At 34.8% G+C, this 18,752-nt stretch overlaps 2 protein-coding genes across 3 annotated transcripts; both read left to right on the top strand.

Moving 5' to 3' along the window:
- The first annotated feature begins 5,210 nt into the window (after positions 1-5,210).
- LOC109174345 (vegetative cell wall protein gp1-like) lies at positions 5,211-8,741 on the top strand. 2 transcript variants are annotated; one of them, XM_019323584.1, is made up of 4 exons: positions 5,211-5,660; positions 5,691-6,130; positions 6,829-7,218; positions 8,460-8,741. In XM_019323584.1, the coding sequence occupies exons 1-3, from the start codon at positions 5,275-5,277 to the stop codon at positions 7,167-7,169; spliced, it is 1,167 nt and encodes a 388-aa protein (XP_019179129.1). In that variant the 5' UTR covers positions 5,211-5,274; the 3' UTR covers positions 7,170-7,218; positions 8,460-8,741. The 2 variants fall into 2 exon arrangements, with proteins under 2 accessions (XP_019179129.1, XP_019179128.1); XM_019323583.1 differs by having other exon boundaries at positions 5,211-6,130.
- Positions 8,742-16,210: 7,469 nt separating this feature from the next.
- On the top strand, positions 16,211-17,873 carry LOC109174386. The gene is made up of 2 exons (XM_019323625.1): positions 16,211-16,749; positions 16,802-17,873. Exons 1-2 carry the CDS (start codon positions 16,211-16,213, stop codon positions 17,871-17,873), a joined length of 1,611 nt encoding a protein of 536 aa, XP_019179170.1.
- The last annotated feature ends 879 nt before the right edge of the window (positions 17,874-18,752 follow it).

Here is an 18,752-nt window from a genome sequence, read left to right on the forward strand (position 1 = left end):
GGCCCTGGGCGGGTGCCCATGTTGCCCGCCCCTCTGGGCCGGCCCTGTCTATATAAGAGGTACAAACATAATTGTTTGCCCATCGATGTGGCGAGTATTGAGAAGTCAAAAGGTTCTTATTTAAAAAACCTTAGCTTTGTCTTCTTATTTTAGTTTTATTTATTTATTATTTATTATTTATTATTGGGGGTTAGGAAAGATTAACTCAAAATATATGTGTTGTTTTAGATTTTAGCAGTTTGGAGCAAATTACTTAGTTATTAAATAATATTTTTGGTGTTTTGATTAAAGATAAATTGTTAAAATGACGAATTTGTCAATAATAATAATAATAATAATAATAATAATAATAATAATAATAATAATAATAATAATAATAATAATAATAATAATAATAATAATAATAATAATAATAATAATAATAATAATAATAATCCAAACAAAACGATATACAAAATAAAATTAAAATTTAAAAAAAAAATAAGGAGAAGACAAAAGGGAGTCACGGGCTCCCTTTGTAAATGATGTGGGATCATTTTGATCTCACATTGAAAATGTTTGGAAAGAGGAGCAATGCTCCTCTTACAAACATAATTGCTTGCCCATCAATGTAGGCAAGTAACCTGAAGGGTGTGGTTGAGTGTAAGGGACTCGTCCATCCTTAACCAAAGATCAAGGGTTCGATCCTTGGATTTGGGAATGGAGCAGCCTTAAATCTCTAAGCCAGCAGTCCCACCCAAAAGAGGTGCTTACAATTTAGCGAGGGGATTAGTCACTGTGTCCAACGGTGGAAACCCTGGGTTTACCAACAAAAAAAATATCAATGTGGGCAAGTATTGAGAAGTCCAAAGTTTTTTTTTTTTTTTTTTTTTTTTTTGTTAGAAGTAAAGGAAAATTAAAAATGGAAAGGAAATATTTTAATAATAATATTTTACATGATCAAATAGTAAAGACATATTTTAAAAATAGTAAAGATAAATTAAAAATGGAACGAAAATATTTCATTAATAATATTTTACATCATCCAATTAAAATGGAACGAAAATTAGGTAAAAATATCACTGCATCTATATTCTAATTGACTGATTGATTGGAAATAAAAATGAATAATTAACTGAAAATGAATCTAATATTTCTAATTGAATGAAAATATAAAAGGAAATGAATATTAATAATTGACTGCAAATAAAAAATGATCTATAATGGACTAAAAAATGGTAAGATCATTGCATTTTAATTTAAAATGGAATGAAAATTAAAAATTGGAGGAAAATATTCCAATAATAATATTCTACATTATCAATAGTAAATGCATATTTTAAACAATAGTAAAGGTAAATTAAAAATGGAACGGAAATATTTCAATAATAATATCTACATCATCAATTAAAAATGGAACGGAAGTTAGGTAAAAATATCACTGCATTTGATATTTTAATTGATTGAAAATAAAAAAGAATAATTGGCTGAAAATGAATCTGATATTACGAATTGACTGAAAATATAAAAGGATAACTAATTGAGTGATATTCTACCATTATATATTTTCACCCAAATAACCCGTCCTGATGGAGAAGATGTTAGCTCTAGGCGAAGATGAACAAGATTGTGTTGTCACTAACAATGTCGTCTACAAAGAGGTTTCAATAATGTGTAAATATAATCGGTGATATTAATTTTTTTTTTTAAATGAAAAATTTGCTATATATCTAGACAAAAAAATATATCTTCCATACAAATGAATATGGATAGCAATTCATTTCTATAACTGAGTTGTTAGAGAACGAGCACATTTACCTAATGTATGAAAATACTAAACAATGATAAAAAAAATCTTCAAAATTATAGGACCGCATCTGTACATCTAGACATTAGCTATTAATTTGAGCAATTATTTGCACAAATTCAAGCAATGATAATATCAAAATATATAAATGATTCAAATCATATCTTTAAGTGCACTATATAATATTTGATGTTCTAATTTAAATAATTATATATCGATTCATATATTCTTAATATATTACAACATATTCATTCCGTACATCGCACGGGTGCAAATACTAGTGTTACAAATAAAAAAATCCAATTAGAATTCTCACTATTGATATTGAAAAATTTGAAAACAAAATTAAATGTTGTAGAATTTGAACTGTTAAATTTGAAAACAAAATTAAATGTTGTAGAATTTGAACTGTTGACCATTTCATATTATTATATGGAAATAATGGCCTTACCATCTAAGCCAAATTAATCTACACTTAAATTTTGATATATTTAATATATATACAATATATATATAGAATGAGGGAGTGGGTGCAGCTGCCTCCACTATGACTCAGCCACTGAGTAGGAGCGAAAACCTCATCTACATAAAGTGCATAGGCAATAGAATTTTGAATGGAATTCTTTGAAAAATTTGGGTTATGATGAAATCGGAAAACTTGGGTATTCAGGCACGGTCATTGAGTCTAGGGTATAGTTTGATGAAATCAGAAAATTTGGGCTATGAAATAATAATAATAATAATAATAATAATAATAATAATAATAATAATAAAAAATAAATAAATAAATAAATAAACTTGTAGCGTTACAGTTGACATCATCACTAATCAGGTGCGGAGCCACCCCTACCCCATAGGGGGCCTTGGCCCTCACCCCACCTCCCATTTTTAGTAAATATATAGGTATATATTATTATAATATGGTTATATGGATAAATTACACTTTTTGTCCCCTTCTTAATTTTTTTTTAAAAAATAATATATTATGTATATATTAAATGAACGCGAAAGTTACATTTTCCGTCCCTAAGTTATGAAATAATTGTAAAATTCATCCATAATTGTTGGTCGTGTTCACTTTTCGTCCCTAAGCTATAATTGACGTTGTAAATTTCGTCCTTTTAATAACAAGTTGCGGTCACTCTTCCTTTCTAAGCTATACTTCGTTCCTAATGTTTTGTTAGTAAAGGAACGAAATTTGCAACATCAATTACGGAGTATATTTTAGGGACGAAAAGTAAGCACGACTAATTATTATGAATTCTTCAATTACCCTATAACTTAGTAAAAGTGTAATTTTTTACTATTGTTTAATTTTTGTCTTATGTAAAAAATTCAAAATTAATGTTTGACAATCTTAACGATCGTACTCATATAATTATATATTTCATATAGTATTGCACATAGTATAATTAAGGGATAAAGTACAAATAAGCCACTGAACTATTTGGGAAAAAGTAATTAAGCCATCGAACTCAAATAACCCCCAAATAAGCCATTGAACCCGGAAAAAAAGGAGCAATTAACATTTTTAACAGGTTAACTCCAGGTTTTTACTAACTGGATTGCCTAATGTTTATTTTATTTACGTTTTTTTATTATTATAATCCATCTACATAGTAATATATTTTAAAGTAATTATAATCAAAGTAGTTTTGTCTTGTCTAGATCTAATTTATTTATTTATTATTATTATTTTTAACAAAAGATCTAGTTAAAAAATAATAATAAATAAACAAATCAAATCTCGACAAGATAAAACTATTTTGATTATAATTATTTTAAAATATAATACTATCCAAGTGGATAATATTAATAAAAATAATAATAAACGTAAATAAAATAAACATTTAGCAATCCAATCAGCAAAAACTTGGAGTTAATCTATAAAAAATGTTAATTGCTCTTTTTTCAGGGTTCAATGGCTTATTTGCTCTTTTTTTTTCCGGGTTCAATGACTTATTTGATGGTTATTTGAGTTCGATGGCTTAATTGCTGTTTCCCAAATAGTTCAGTGGCTTATTTGTACTTTATCCCTATAATTAAAAATAATTATCAATAATAAATGGCACAATCATATATGGTATATATATAATAATATTATGTGGTTGGTACTAATATCGACTAAGATGATAAATTCTCTATAAATTTGCCCCCTCCCCCCCCTCCCCCCCGACTTTCTGGCTCTGCCACTGTCACTAATACATGGATTTTAAAGAGATCTATTACATGTACTTTCAAATCTTACTCCCTCAAATTTACTCCCTGATCGATGTGACGGGTTCTGATAAATTATTTTTTCACGTGAGTCTCAATACAAGTGTCTACCTCAAGATTTTGTGTGTGAGAGTAAAAGTTGAGAGTATAGAGTTGGAGTACACATAGTATTTTCCGATTTTAAAATTGGAAAATCACTATTTTGGTTTCTCAATTGTTTTCTAACTGTCAATGTAGTCTATACTTTTCAATTTCAACTAATTTGATCCTTGAATTGTTTAGAATTTCATCAATTACACCATAAAATTCTAAATAATTCGAGGATCAAATTGATAAAATTTTAAAAATGGAGAAATTACAATTTTGATCTCTCAGAAGGATTTAATTGACAAAATTTTAAACAATTCGAAAATTAAACTAGTTAAAATTGAAAATTAAGAGTTACATTAACAATTGAGAAAAACAATTAAGAGTTCTCAATTAAGAGGCGAAAATGGTGATTCTCCCTGGCCTTTTAAAATTGAATTGCTATATACTCCGGATTCCGGAATCATAGGAAGGCTTTTGTAAGTTTCACTCTTTTCATTGAATGGCCCCGGCCAAGCTGAGACAAAATGTGATACCAACCAATTAAGGATAGAGCTAGCTTTTGGTGATGTTTGAATCTGATACTTACCTTGCTACTTTAATCATTTTGCTAGGATAGATTGCTACATAATATTTGAATCTGATGCCTTTCCTCCCAAATTATATTTTATGTGTATTTTAGAGTTAATACCATCTAGGGTTCTTCAAGTACAGTAATTTTACCACATTTAGTCCTAAACTTTTAAATTAATTCACTCCTGATCTTTCAACTTTCAAGTTAATCACCCGTGATTCTTCAACTTAATTTCAAATTTTAACTAGTCGTGATTGACATTCTGAAATGACCACAATTTATTAAAATTTAAAAGTTGAAGGTAGTTAAGTTAAAAGTTGAAGGACATGTTGCTTAAATTTTTTGAAAATTGAAGAACTATGGGTGGTAACTTGAATCTTTAAGACTGAACACCATTATACTCGGAGGATCCAGATTAAGTTTTTTTTTTTTTTTTTTTTTTTTTTTTTGGAAATAATTAAGTGTTTATTTTAAATGCAATGTTTGGTACATAGTAATTTTTCCAGCTTTAAGCTTCTTTTGGACTATAAATTTAAGTAACAAGGCTACGCTTTTCTTATCCAATATTGTTTTCAGGCCGGTTTCGATTGTAATACTAGCAAGTGTTGAAATGGCAAGCCAACAACAACAAGCTCGACCCATGTTCCGGTTTGCTTCCATGCTTCGCCCGGCCGGCGCGCCACCGCCTCCGCCTCCCGCCGCCGCCGCCGCCCCACAACCCATGTTTCGGCCCCCCATGGCTGCCCCATTTAGGCCTCCGCCACCTCAAACTCGAGATCCTAGCCCCCCTCAAAGGCCAGCAACCGCTCCCGCTCCCGCGCCGGCGCCTCCTCCCCCTACAGCTCCAGCGCCACCGCAACCGGTGGCGCCACCTCCGGCTGCTCCTCCTGCCCCGCGCTCCCCTGCTCGAACTGTCCAACCAAGGTTTACAGTCGGGGCACCACCTCCGGCGCCGGAGCCGCGTCCCGCTGCCGCCATTCCCTCAGCGCCCAAATCGCCGGCGGTGACTAGAACATCGGCGGCGATTCCGGCCGTGCAGGATTCCACTCGGCCGTTTCAGCTTTATCAAGCTCCCAAACCGGCTACTTCATCATCATCAAGATCTCCACCGCCATCACCCAGAAACCTTGAGCCTGCCATGAAAGAAACCAATCAGTATTCTCCCAAAGTCAAGCCTGCAGTTTCTCCTCTGAAACTTCCCCCGGCGGCTCAGTTTAAGTCGGAAGCAGAGGTGGAACCAAGAATCCCGGCGGAAATTGATCAGAAAACGGTGGTGGTTCAACAAAGATCTGAAAGAAACAAGGCAACTGCCCAGAAATTCAATGCCACCCAAAGGTATGGCAGCAGCGAGACTGACTGGACCGGAAAGAGAGAAGCAATGATGACCAAAGACAAAGACAACGTTCATCACAAGAAACGATCAGACACCGAAGAGTCACTCGGAATAAGTATTCTCACACTTGCAGGTAATTAAATAAGTGGCACTTTTACTAACATGTGATCCTAAATTTTCTTCCAAAAGGTTGAACCAACCTTAAGGGCCCCACACCCCGACCCGACAGAGCATTTGGGAGGTTGTAAATCATGGTAACTCAATTGAACATGAATCAATTCGATCCGGATTATTTTTTCAACTTTTCACCTCTATGACCAGTTGAGTTGCCCATGTGGGTACATGTAATCATACATTTTACTTCTTGACCTAGCGGATAAAGATAAGCTATTCTCACACTGCAAAAAAAACTCCTAAAAATCATTATTGTGGATGCCTTAATGATAGCATTCGACACAGGCGGGTGAAGGGACCAAATCCAACACCCTATTTGGCTGTATATAATGAAATAAAGTTATGCTTTTAGCTAAGAGTTACCGATTTTGGCGTAATGGTAAGCCTTTTACGAAGGCTTGAAGGATCAAGTTCAACACTTTACCTCTCTAGAATATAGAAGCCTTCGCTATGAGCTATAACTTTTGATGTAATGATAAGCCCTTGGCGAAAGTTGAACGACCAAGTCAAGCATCTTCAATTCTTTTAAAAAATGTGACAGTCTTTGTTACATTATAACTTTTGATATAATGGTAAGTTGGTAGCAGTTTTATTTGTACCCTAGTGGTAGGGCTAGCTTGGTACTAACAAACAAACACAATCTGGCTGAACTTGCAGGAGAGAACAAGGGAGCCATGATGGAGCTTAGCCCTGCCCAAGCTAATAAGCATGGCTTCAACGGCAACCCTCGCAGGCTTCAGAAAGAATGGAGCGAGGGGGAGAAATCTGGGAAGGAAAGCGACGAAGAAGAAGGCAAGTCTAGGATGGGGGAGAAGAACAATAATCCAAAGGGGACGGAATCTTTGCCCATGACTGCTTTCACGAACAGCAATGTGCAAGGAGTGAACAATTCAGTTCTCCACAATGCAACATGCACTCACCATGACCCTGGTGTTCATCTCACCTTTTCCAGAAAGGCTGGCCGCTATACCAAGGAGGCTCAGCGCCTCAAGGACTAATGGTGTATGAACATCATACCCTTTATACCCTATCTACTTCTGTTTCCAGGTAGGCTCCTTAATTAATTAGCCTCAACATATTCACTCTAATTCTAAATCATCTTCATTTAGAACTATACCTTTTAAGCATGATGAGAATCAGATACAAATCCAATTCTCATGTCTGTTTATTTTTGAATTGTGCAGAATGGCATTTAAATTAAATCTCTCTATGAAAGATTTCTAATTGTTATATCATGGACCAGGGACACCTTACATTGTGAACCCTGGTTCAAAAATATTAAGTGCCTTCACGATCAGTTAATAAATTATGTTTTTGTATAAATTAAAGACATAATATGTTAACTTCAAGCACACATCATATTTTAACTGCATATTATGTGCATCTAAATTATTTAAATCTCTCTTCAATGAAAGTTGTTATACCATGGACTATGGTCCACTTTATATTGTGGACCCTGATCCAAAAATTTACAGTTAACATATTATGCACTTTCCGTTAATAAATTATATATTTTTAAATAAATTGAAGACATATAATATGTTAATTACAGGCACATCATATGTTAACTGCATATTATGTCTGTAGTTAATTAACATATTATCTGCATATAGTTATTAATCTATTATGTGTCTTCAATTTATTTATAGGCACATAATTTGTTAAATTAATTACATGCACATAATATATTAATTACAAACACATAATCTTCTTTCAAAAAAAAAAAGGTACTACAAGCACATAATTTGAAAATGTTATTCCACAATGCAAGGTGAACCTAATCTAAGATATAATTTGCCAAAAATTTTATCATCATTCATTTGGGTAATTCACTTCTGCATGCATGCTGAAAAAAATGGAAAAAATGAAGAAAGGTAGAAACTTTTTTTTAGAAAAAAAAACAAAATTATTAATTCATTTTTATCCAAACCCATAATGGAAGACTTTATTATTATTTTTTGTTTTAAACAAAATGGCTATACCGCTCTCTCTCTCTCTATATATATATATTTTTTTTGAAAGGAGCCTGTACGGCATTTATTCTTATATATATATATATATATATATATATATATATATATATATATATATATTACTTTTACTAAAATTTATTTAGATTATTAAGTATGTGATCGATTTGATTCTCATGTGTCTTTAGGGAAGAGAGAAAAAAATTACTCTGAATTTGTTTATTCTTATTGTGTTTCACTTTCATGGAACATGTCCATTTCTGTTTTTATTTTTTATTTTTATTTTTTTTATTTTTATTTTTATTTTTGGTTTTTCAGTATTTGATGTAATTGATGATTGGAGTGATCGATATGATACATAAAGGGGCCGGGCATGCATGGACTCTTATTCCTCATGGCTGCATTCCACTTGTGCTGGAGGGTGATCAGGATATGTCCTTTAATTTGCCCAATTTCAATTCCCTTACTAATATTTTATATATGTTACATACGTTGTATTATGTTTAATGTAAAGAAACCCCAATAAATGAGCAATAGATACACTGCTGCGGCACTGTTGTATGCTCATCATTTCTGTTCTAAAGATTTTTCTATTCTAATAATATTAATAATATTATTATGTGCAAAATAAAATGGCTCAATAAGTTCACATATTTTCTCACATCTTTTTCTTTTTGTTCACTTGAAGGACATAAAGGGCGGATAATCTACAATGAGGGTAGCTGCCTCATTCCCTTTATATATATATATATATATATATATATATATATATATATATATATATATATATTTGTATGTATAGGTCTCTTATGTATATACATAGTAAATGTTTACAGGGCGTTTGGTTGGAGGGGGGGAATTATGTGAGAAAGGAATTGTAATTCCATGGGAGTTGAATTACTGGGAATAAAGTGAGAATTTAAATTCCAGTGTTTAATTGACGGGAATAGAATTACTGGGAATTTCAATTCCAATGTTTGGTATACATGGGAATTGAAAGGGAATAAGTAGTATAAAGTCCAAAATGCCCATTGTTGTTGTTAAAAGGAAAGATCATACATTCATTTTAGTGGGCATGGGATTTTAATTCCATGAAAATGGGAGAATTGCAATTCCCTCCAACCAAACTACGAAATTTAATGACATTTGGAATTAGGTGGGAATTAAGTGGGAAGAGAATTTAAAATCCCTCCAACAAACGCCCTGTTATAAGTACCAAATATACATAAAGAGTTAATTAACATTTTGGTACCTCAACTGTTTCTCAATTGTTAATGTAGTCCTTAGATTTCAATTTCAACCAATTTGATTCTGGAATTGTTTAAAATTTCGTCAATTAAACCCTTTCAGGGACCAAAATGTTGATTTTCACATTTTTAAATTTTTGTCAATTTGGTCCCTGAAAGGGTTTAATTGACAAAATTTTAAACAATTTCAGGATCAAATTGGTTGAAATTGAAAACTAGGGACTGCATTAATAGTTGAGAAACGATTGAGGGACCAAAATGTTGATTTTCCCTATACATAAATTTTGACAAAGGATGAACTAGCTTAGATGGTAAAATATGTAGTTTTCATCTTAAATCTTAAATCTTAAATGTCAAGAGTTCAAATCTCAAACTATGAATTTTATTTGTAATGTTGTGGTTTTTTTCATTTTTTAATATTAATCGTGAGATGAATGATTTATAATGTGTTTTCCATTCGAATCACTTTTTTATTTTTTAATATCAATCTTGGGATGAATGATTTATAATGTGTTTTCCGTTTGAACCCTACTTTATCTAATTAAGTATTTCATTTTTATTCAAAATACCTCATTAATTTTAATCTTTTACTTGAAAAAGATTTCTGAATCCACCCCTAAAACACCCCATTATAATTTCTATCACTAATTAAAATAAAGAGAACCAAATGTGTTTTTGTATTCAATGATATTATATATCCAACATTATAATAAATATATAGAGTTCTTACGAGTAGACGTATCCAATTTCAAGCTAATATTAGCATCAACAAGTAGGTCATTATGCGATGTAAAAATAGTAACATATATTCAATATGAGTTAATAACCAAAATGGTCCATCGATTATGACATAATTATCAATTTAGTCATCAACTATTATTCTTACCTAATTAAGTTCTCAATTATGTAATATTTACCTAATTTAGTCCTCTATTAATTTAATTGTTTGTTGACCGTTAAAGCTGAGGACAAAATTATAATTTCATAACCTTTCTCCTTCCCCTTTCATTTAGCAGTGTCAAACCTTGCAACAAATGTTCATTGCTAAACCATTTCCATTTGTTGCCTTTCCAATTTCCAAGTCTTGTAGGTGTAACAGAACAGCAACGAGAGTGAGCACTGAGCAGAGAGAATGTCGCCATGTCGGAGGGAGCGGAGGCAGATAAGAAGCCTGGCGCCGGTGTTCGAGTCGATCAGGCTGCTCACATCAACCTTAAAGTCAAAGGACAGTATGACAACGAGGTCTTCTTTAGGATCAAAAGAAACACTCAACTGAAGAAGCTCATGAATGCATATTGTGATCGACAGTCAATTGATTTCAACTCTGTAACTTTCTTGTTTGATGGATACCTTCTTTGAGCAGGGTAGACTCGAGATGAGCTGGAGATGGAAGATGGAAGATGATGATGAAATCGATGCAATGCTTCATCAAACTGGAGGGAACCACTAAGTGTACGTTCTATACTTATTGCTGGAGATATCTTATGTTGATGTGTTGACTTGAAATGATTTGTCAAATTCAAGGTAAAAAGGGATTACTAAGTCAAGTAAGAATTAGGAATTATATTCCTAGTCTAAATAGGAATAGCAACTATATTCCTATCTATACTATAACTCTCGGCCTATAAAAGAAGCAGCTCCACAATACTTCAGATCAAGTTTTCAAGATCTAATTGTGAGTCACGAGAGTCATTGAGAAGAGATACCCAAATCCCCTTGAAAAGTAGTACATGTGTTTAGGTCACAATAGTCTGATAGGAAAGATCATCATATTGTGTAATCCCCGTTCCCTAAACAGTGTACTTTGAATATTAAGCTTTTAGTGGATTTAGGCAAATTCTCAACTTGAGAAGTGCCTCGCAGATTAGGGTTGTTTGCCTGAACTGCGTTATAAATTGATTGTGTCACAACGTCAGTTTTAACATTACTGTGTGCATCACTTATATATATTTCAATTGGTATCAGAGCAGGTCGGCTCTAGTTACTAGCAGGATCCAAATTGAATTCCCAAGAGAAGGTCTCTCAAACAATAAACCACCAGCCCTACTTGGCACAAACTTCTCCTACTGGAAAGCCCGAATGCAGATATACATTCTAGCACAAGGAGAAGGTGTCTGGAATGCAATTGAAAACGAATGGAAAACTCTAGTTGATGACAAAGAGAATAGAAAACCTAAAATTGTCTGGAGTGAAGAAGAGAAAACAGAATATGACTTCAACTTGAAGGCAATGAATGCAATATATGGAGCTGTGAGCGAAGATACCTTCAAACTGATTGCTACAACTCGCATAGCCAAAACCGCATGGAGTATTTTATGCGGATCATCATGAAGGGAACACATCTGTAAGACAATCCAAGTTATATATGATACAAACAGAACTTGAGAATCTAAAAATGGACGAAGAAGAAAGCATCACACAGTTCAGTGCCAGAGTTTTAAGTATTTCCGGAGATGCATTCAACCTAGGTGAACCTATACCTGAGCATAGGATCGTCAAAAAGGTACTACGCTCACTACCTGGAAGATTCCTAATAAAAGTCACTGCAATTCAAGAAAACAAAGATCTGAATACATACAAACTTAGTGACCTAATGGGAACCCTTCAAACCTATGAGCTTGAGATGCTACAAAATCAGAAAAACAATGGCAAACTACAATCCAAACAAGAAGAAAACTCAGAAACTGATTCTGAAACCATGGAACAGTCAATTGCACTATTGACAAAGAATTTCAATCGAGTTCTCAAAAAATTCAACAAATTCAGAAATAAAAACTTCTCGAATAACCAAGGAAATTCCATAGTCAATCAAAAACCAACGGTGCAAAACGAAGAGACAATTCAAATACAGAAGGAATACAATGTTATGAGTGCAAAGGGTTTGGACACATCCAATCAGAATGTGCCACATACTTGAAAAGGAAAAACAAGACATACATAACAACCCTGAGTGATGACTCAGATAGCTAGTGAAGAAGACAGCAACACAAATTTCGTAGCCTTCACCGCCAATCATGAAAATAACAATGGCGATGACATGAAAGAGTTACTAGAGGCTTATACTCAACTAAATGCCAAATGGGAACAGATTATCAAGGTAAATCTAGAACTCATGGAAGAAAATCAATTTTTAAAAGATGAAAAAGATCGGGGAGAAAAACGATACAAAGAAGCTCAAAACGAACTATTAGACTCCAAAAACAGAGAAGCTAAACTACTACAAGAAATCAAGGAGCTTGCCGAAAGACCCAGGTCTCCAATCTCAGACACAAACGAAAATCACCAAACCGAGTTACAGGAAGTGTCGCAACACCGCTTTCAACATTGAAGAAGAATAAGATGCTACTATTGTGATAAACTGGGACACATCAAAGCACACTGCTATAAAAGACAGAATGATCTTTATTACAGGCAAAACAGCAGGGCTTGGCCAACACACAACAGAAATAACAGCAAGGAAATTTGGGTAAGAAAAGACCAAAATGTTGCATACACCTACAAGACAAACAAAGAGTAAGACATATGGTATTTTGACAGCAGATGCTCTAGGCATATGACTGGAAATCCAGAAAATTTAGAGAACATACAATATAAAGATGAAGGATATGTTACCTTTGGTGATGGAGGAAAAGGGAAGATCATTGCAAGTGGAATTTTGAACGTACATGGGCTACCAAGACTACCAAAAGACTTCCTAGTACAAGGGTTAAAAGCAAACTTGATTAGTATAAGCCAACTATGTGAAGATGAACTTAAAGTGGAATTTTCAAAGGACAGCTGCAATGTCCTCAACCAAAATCATGAATGTGTAATGATCGGAAGAAAATCCACAAATAAATGCTATACATGGGACGGTGATCTAACTTGCTTGCAAACAACCATGAATCAAGCACAATTATGGCACCAACGGATGGGGCACATAAACTTCCATGACATGAAATAGGGTTTAAAAAGGGGAGCCTACCAAGGAGTTCCAACACTCGACATAGATGAAAACAAAAAATGTGATGTATGCCTTGAAAACAAAATTACACGAACAGCCCACAAGAAGTCCTTGGGAATACACACTTCTAGAATTCTAGAATTACTTCACATAGACCTATTTGGTCCTACTCAAACAAAAAGCATAGGAGGGAAGAGATATGTCTATGTGACAGTAGACGATTACTCACGATTCACATGGGTAAACTTCCTTAGAGAAAAATCTGAGGCATTCGCAACATTCAAAACTCTCATTATCAAAATCCAGAATGAAAAAGATAGAAGAATAGGAAAAATCATTCGGTTAAGAAGTGATCACGGAAGGGAATTCGAGAACTCCAAATTCAAAGAATACTGCACAGAAAATGGGATTCATCATGAGTTTTTCGCTCCAAAAACACCCCAACAGAATGGTGTAGTCGAACGAAAGAATCGAACTATCCAAGAAATGGCAAGGGTCTTTTTAAACCACAAAAGATTACCATCAAAATTCTGGGCTGAAGCAGTAAATACCGCATGTTACCTGATAAATCGAGTATTCATACGAAAAGAGACCAACATGACACCATACCAAATCTGGAAAGGAAAGACACCAAATTCAAAGCACACACATGACTTTGGCAACAAATGCTATATACTAAAAGATAGAGAACCATTGGGAAAATTTGACATAAAAGGAGATGAAGGAATATTTCTAGGATACTCCTCAAATAGCATGGCTTATAGAGTGTTTAACCTCAGAACAGACACTGTCATGGAATCCATAAATGTTGTCATCAATGACACAACACCAGAAAATCCCTCCACTAATGATGAAGAATTAACTGTTGTTGAAACAACAGTTCCAACACCTCCAGAACAGAAAACTGAAACAGAAACAACAGAGAAAGAAGAAGCAAAAGATCTTGAAGAAATTGAGGACACCCTCACTACTAATGACACAAGGATACAGAAAAATCATCCAGTAGAAAACATTATAGGAGGACTCAATGAAGGGATCAGAACCAGAGGAAAGAAACGAGACTATCAAAAAATGGAAGAAGGGGACTATCGCTACACCTAAAAAATAGAACCCAAAAACATCACGGAAGCCTTAAGAGATGAATTCTGGGTGGAAGCCATGCAAGAAGAATTACAGCAGTTTGAAAGAAACAATGTCTGGGAGTTAGTCTCTAAACCAGAAAACGCCAATATCATAGGAACAAAATGGATCTACAAGAACAAAACAGATGAACAAGGGAACATAACACGAAACAAAGCCCGTCTAGTAGCACAAGGATACACGCAAGTAGAAGGAACAAATTTTGAGGAAACATTCTCTCCAGTAGCCAGAATTGAATCAATCCGGCTTCTCATACCAATAGCCTGCATACTCAAGATAAAACTCTACCAAATGGACGTAAAAACAGCCTTCTTGAACGGAAATTTAAAAGAAGAAGTCTACGTTGCTCAACCAAAAGGGTTTGAAGATCCTTATCTTCCACAAAACGTATTCAAGCTCAACAAAGCCCTATATGGACTAAAACAAGCACCACGAGCCTGGTATGAACGTCTCACTGAATTTCTAATTAAAAATGGCTACAAGAGAGGAAGCGTGGACAAAACTCTATTTGTCAAACACTATAGACAGAACATTGTCATCTCTCAAATCTATGTTGATGACATAGTCTTTGGATCAACACTCGAATACCACAAAGATCAGTTCATCGCCAATATGGAAGGAGAATTTGAGATGAGCATGGTATGTGAACTAAACTACTTCCTAGGCCTACAAATCAAACAACAAGACAATGGGATCTTTATATCACAAAGTAAATATGCTAAGAACCTTGTTAAAAGATTTTGTCTTGAAGATAGCAAAATTGTCAGAACACCTGTTCCAACAACAGAAAGGATATCAAAAGATTCAGAAGGAAAACCGGTTGAACAAATCTTTTATCGAAGCATGATAGGAAGAGTGCTATATTTAACTGCAAGTAGGCCAGGTCTAAGCTTTGCAATAGGAATTTGTGCAAGGCATCAAACCAATCCAACTGAGCAACATTTAAAAGCAGTAAAAAGAATTATTAAATATGTGAAAGGAACTTCTGACCTAGAAATATGGTATTCTTTCGACACCAATCATCATCTATCAGCCTATTGCGATGCCGATTGGGCAGGAAACATAGATGACAGGAAAACACCTCAGGAGGATGTTTCTTCCTAGGTACAAACCTAGTATCATAGATCAACAAGAAACAAAGCTCTATATCCCTATCAACAGCAGAGGCTGAATATATTGCAGCAGGGAGTTGTTGCACACAACTACTTTGGATGAAACAAATGCTAGAAGATAATGGAATACATCAGTCAACTATGATCATTCACTGCGATAATAAAAGCGCAATAGATATTTCAAAAAATCTAGTACAACATTCAAGAACAAAACATATTGACATCAGGCATCACTTCATAAGAGAGTTAGTAGAAGATGAAATCATCAGTCTCACTCATATCAGTACAGAAAAATAACTAGCAGACATCTTAACAAAAACTCTTGATGGAAATAGATACACAAAATTAAGGGCCGAAATAGGCCTGTGTATTCTATAAATCACTTAATCAAGAAAGCACATGGGCCGTATCCACAAAATTAAGGTAACAAACAAGTCAAGCCCATTCTACATCACTATCATCCCTAATATGACAAGATGTTAAGAAAGCCCATATCAAAAAGCCCAAAACCCGAATTCAACACCTCAAATAATCCCCAAATTAAAAACAGAGTCACCATCTACACCCGACATCATCCATCGTCTACTCGTGAACCTTCACTCACCCCCACACTCAACAAAGACAACAATGGTGAGAACCAGGAATCAGAGGATGGGGAAGATACCTCAAAGAGGAGTCACTGGTAGCTCTTCACAGTACACTAGCACCGGAGAATCCTCGAACCCACTGTGCGTCGAAGAAGAAAGCCCTCCTACCGTAGTAATAGATCCAGTTCCAATTTCCAAAGTCCCCTTCGGCGAGCCTCAAGAACAGAGCAACGTCCCACCAGGTAATCCGAATCTTCCTCTAGTTAGCCATGATGAACAACCCAATTGTATGCCCATTTCGGCTGATCTTGGGGACAATAGAATCGTTGACCCGAACGATCTAGTGGTACAATTAAGGTTTGCCATAAATCGCGGCTGGGAACCCGATTTATCTTCCTATGTTAGCTTCGAAGAAGAGATGAATCTAAGGGAGCCAGAAGTTGAGGAACACGACGAACCTCAAAATCAAGAGGCAAATCGTCCTCCCAGCCCTCAAAACGAAGAACATATCATAGCTATTGAAACCATTCCAATCTCTCGGGTCAACAAGAACCCTAGAAAAAGGAAGAAAAGCGACCAGTAAGAAGGGAAAATGAAAAATATCAACCAAAGTGGTTAAAACATCTGCCAGGGAAAAGGGGAAACAGAAAGTGGTTAATAATGCTGACATGTCAAACCTACCAAAACCCCACAGTACAACCTTTTTAAGAAAGAAATCTGTCAACTTATGGAAAAGAATAGTGGAGAAAAAGATCATCAGCCAAAAGTTGCTTATCATAGACAGACTAGACAATTCAGAACAGATTCAGGAAGTTCTAATCACAAACCAACTCTTGGGAACAGTCACCAATATTGAGCCCTATGATGAACAAGTGATCCAGGTGTTCTATTGCAACCTGACAAAAACCACCTATATACCTAGCAGTCCTATGTATGGGAAGGTATACTTGAGAGGCAACTTCTATGATTTCAGACCGGACACTATCAACAGCTATCTAGGGACACCTGAGACTGAACAAAACATGGAAATAAACAGTGAACAAGTTGCACAGGAACTTACAGCTGGAAATGTCAGTTTTGAAAAGAACAAGATCAAAGCAGCCTCCTTAACAAGCAAATATGCCATCTTCCAGAAAATAGCCCTTGCAAACTGGATGCCCTCATTACATGAATCCACTGTAAAATGGACCTTTGCAGAACTACTATACAGGATAGGGAAAGGAGTTAAAATCAATATGGGTACCATCATCCATTCACAAATCACAAACCTAACAGAAGACACCAAATCCAACACTTCTCTGATTTTTCCAAACCTCATATTTGCCATCCTGACAAAGCAAGGCCTCAAAACCCATGGACCAAAGATCAGTGTCAAGAACATCAACACTACATTAAAACTGAGAAAGGGGAACCACCAAAATGATCTGAAGAACTCAGCTCCAAAGAACAATCCACTTGATCCCAAGACACTTTTAAACTACTTTGAAGGAAGATTGTCAGAATTGGAAATCTCAGAAAAACAACTCCTAAGGAAACACATGGACATCAAGGAAGAAAAAGCAGAAATAATTGAATGGCTAGCAATCCTAAAAACAGAAAATGAAGAAGTTCATGATCAGGAAGGAAATCAAGGATCTGAAGAAGAAAGCCAGGAGAATGTTGAAACCCCTGTTTCAACACCAGAAACAGAAGACAGATCATAACCATTACAAACTCTTTTTAGCAAAAAGGGGGAGAACAAGCAAGAACAAGGCCAAGGCAGACAGTCAGACACATGTATTTTGGGAATATTTTTGTTGCAGGCAGAACAGACAAAGTGTTCCAATCATATATTTCTATGTATTTTTTTTGTCTAAGCACATGCTCTCTGATGACCTTGATATCATTTGATAAAACTGTTATCTATGCTTACTATGGTAATTGTAAATGTGCTATTATCTAGTATACCTTTTTCCTGCATTTGCACACCAATAACCAATAGGTCTATAATGCCTACCAATGACCATGAGGTCTATGATGCACACCAGTATAGTTTCCTAACCAACTCTAGTATATCTCTGAAGACAAAAGAAACAATCAAGTATGTTCCACAAATTAAGGGGGAGTTCCACAAATTAAGGGGGAGATAACTACAAGCTATCAATCCTTGAGAAGAATCAAGGTGAATCAAGGTTTTTGCTAAAAATTTGACAAAGGGGGAGAATGTTGACTTGAAATGATTTGCCAAATTCAAGGCAAAAAGGGATTACTAAGTCAAGTAAGAATTAGGAATTATATTCCTAGTCTAAATAGGAATAGCAACTATATTCCTATCTATACTATAACTCTCGGCCTATAAAAGAAGCAGCTCCACAATACTTCAGATCAAGCTTTCAAGATATAATTGTGAGTCACGAGAGTCATTGAGAAGAGATACCCAAATCCCCTTGAAAAGTAGTACATGTGTTTAGGTCACAGTAGTCTGATAGGAAAGATCATCATATTGTGTAATCCCCGTTCCCTAAACAGTGTACTTTGAATATTAAGCTTTTAGTGGATTTAGGCAAATTCTCAACTTGAGAAGTGCCTTGTAGATTAGCGTT

The sequence above is a fragment of the Ipomoea nil genome, unplaced genomic scaffold (assembly GCF_001879475.1).
Source record: "Ipomoea nil cultivar Tokyo-kokei standard unplaced genomic scaffold, Asagao_1.1 scaffold0642, whole genome shotgun sequence".
NCBI classification, from domain to species: Eukaryota; Viridiplantae; Streptophyta; class Magnoliopsida; order Solanales; family Convolvulaceae; genus Ipomoea; species Ipomoea nil.

Bases quoted from the DNA above. Each gene is read 5' to 3' on its own strand.
- LOC109174345 (XM_019323583.1), top strand. From the start codon at position 5,275: ATGGCAAGCCAACAACAACAAGCTCGACCCATGTTCCGGTTTGCTTCC. The intron at 6,131-6,828 runs GTAATTAAATAA...CTGAACTTGCAG, and splicing joins AAGTATTCTCACACTTGCAG to GAGAGAACAAGGGAGCCATG.
- LOC109174386 (XM_019323625.1), top strand. From the start codon at position 16,211: ATGGTGAGAACCAGGAATCAGAGGATGGGGAAGATACCTCAAAGAGGA. The intron at 16,750-16,801 runs GTAAGAAGGGAA...AACATCTGCCAG, and splicing joins AAAAGGAAGAAAAGCGACCA to GGAAAAGGGGAAACAGAAAG.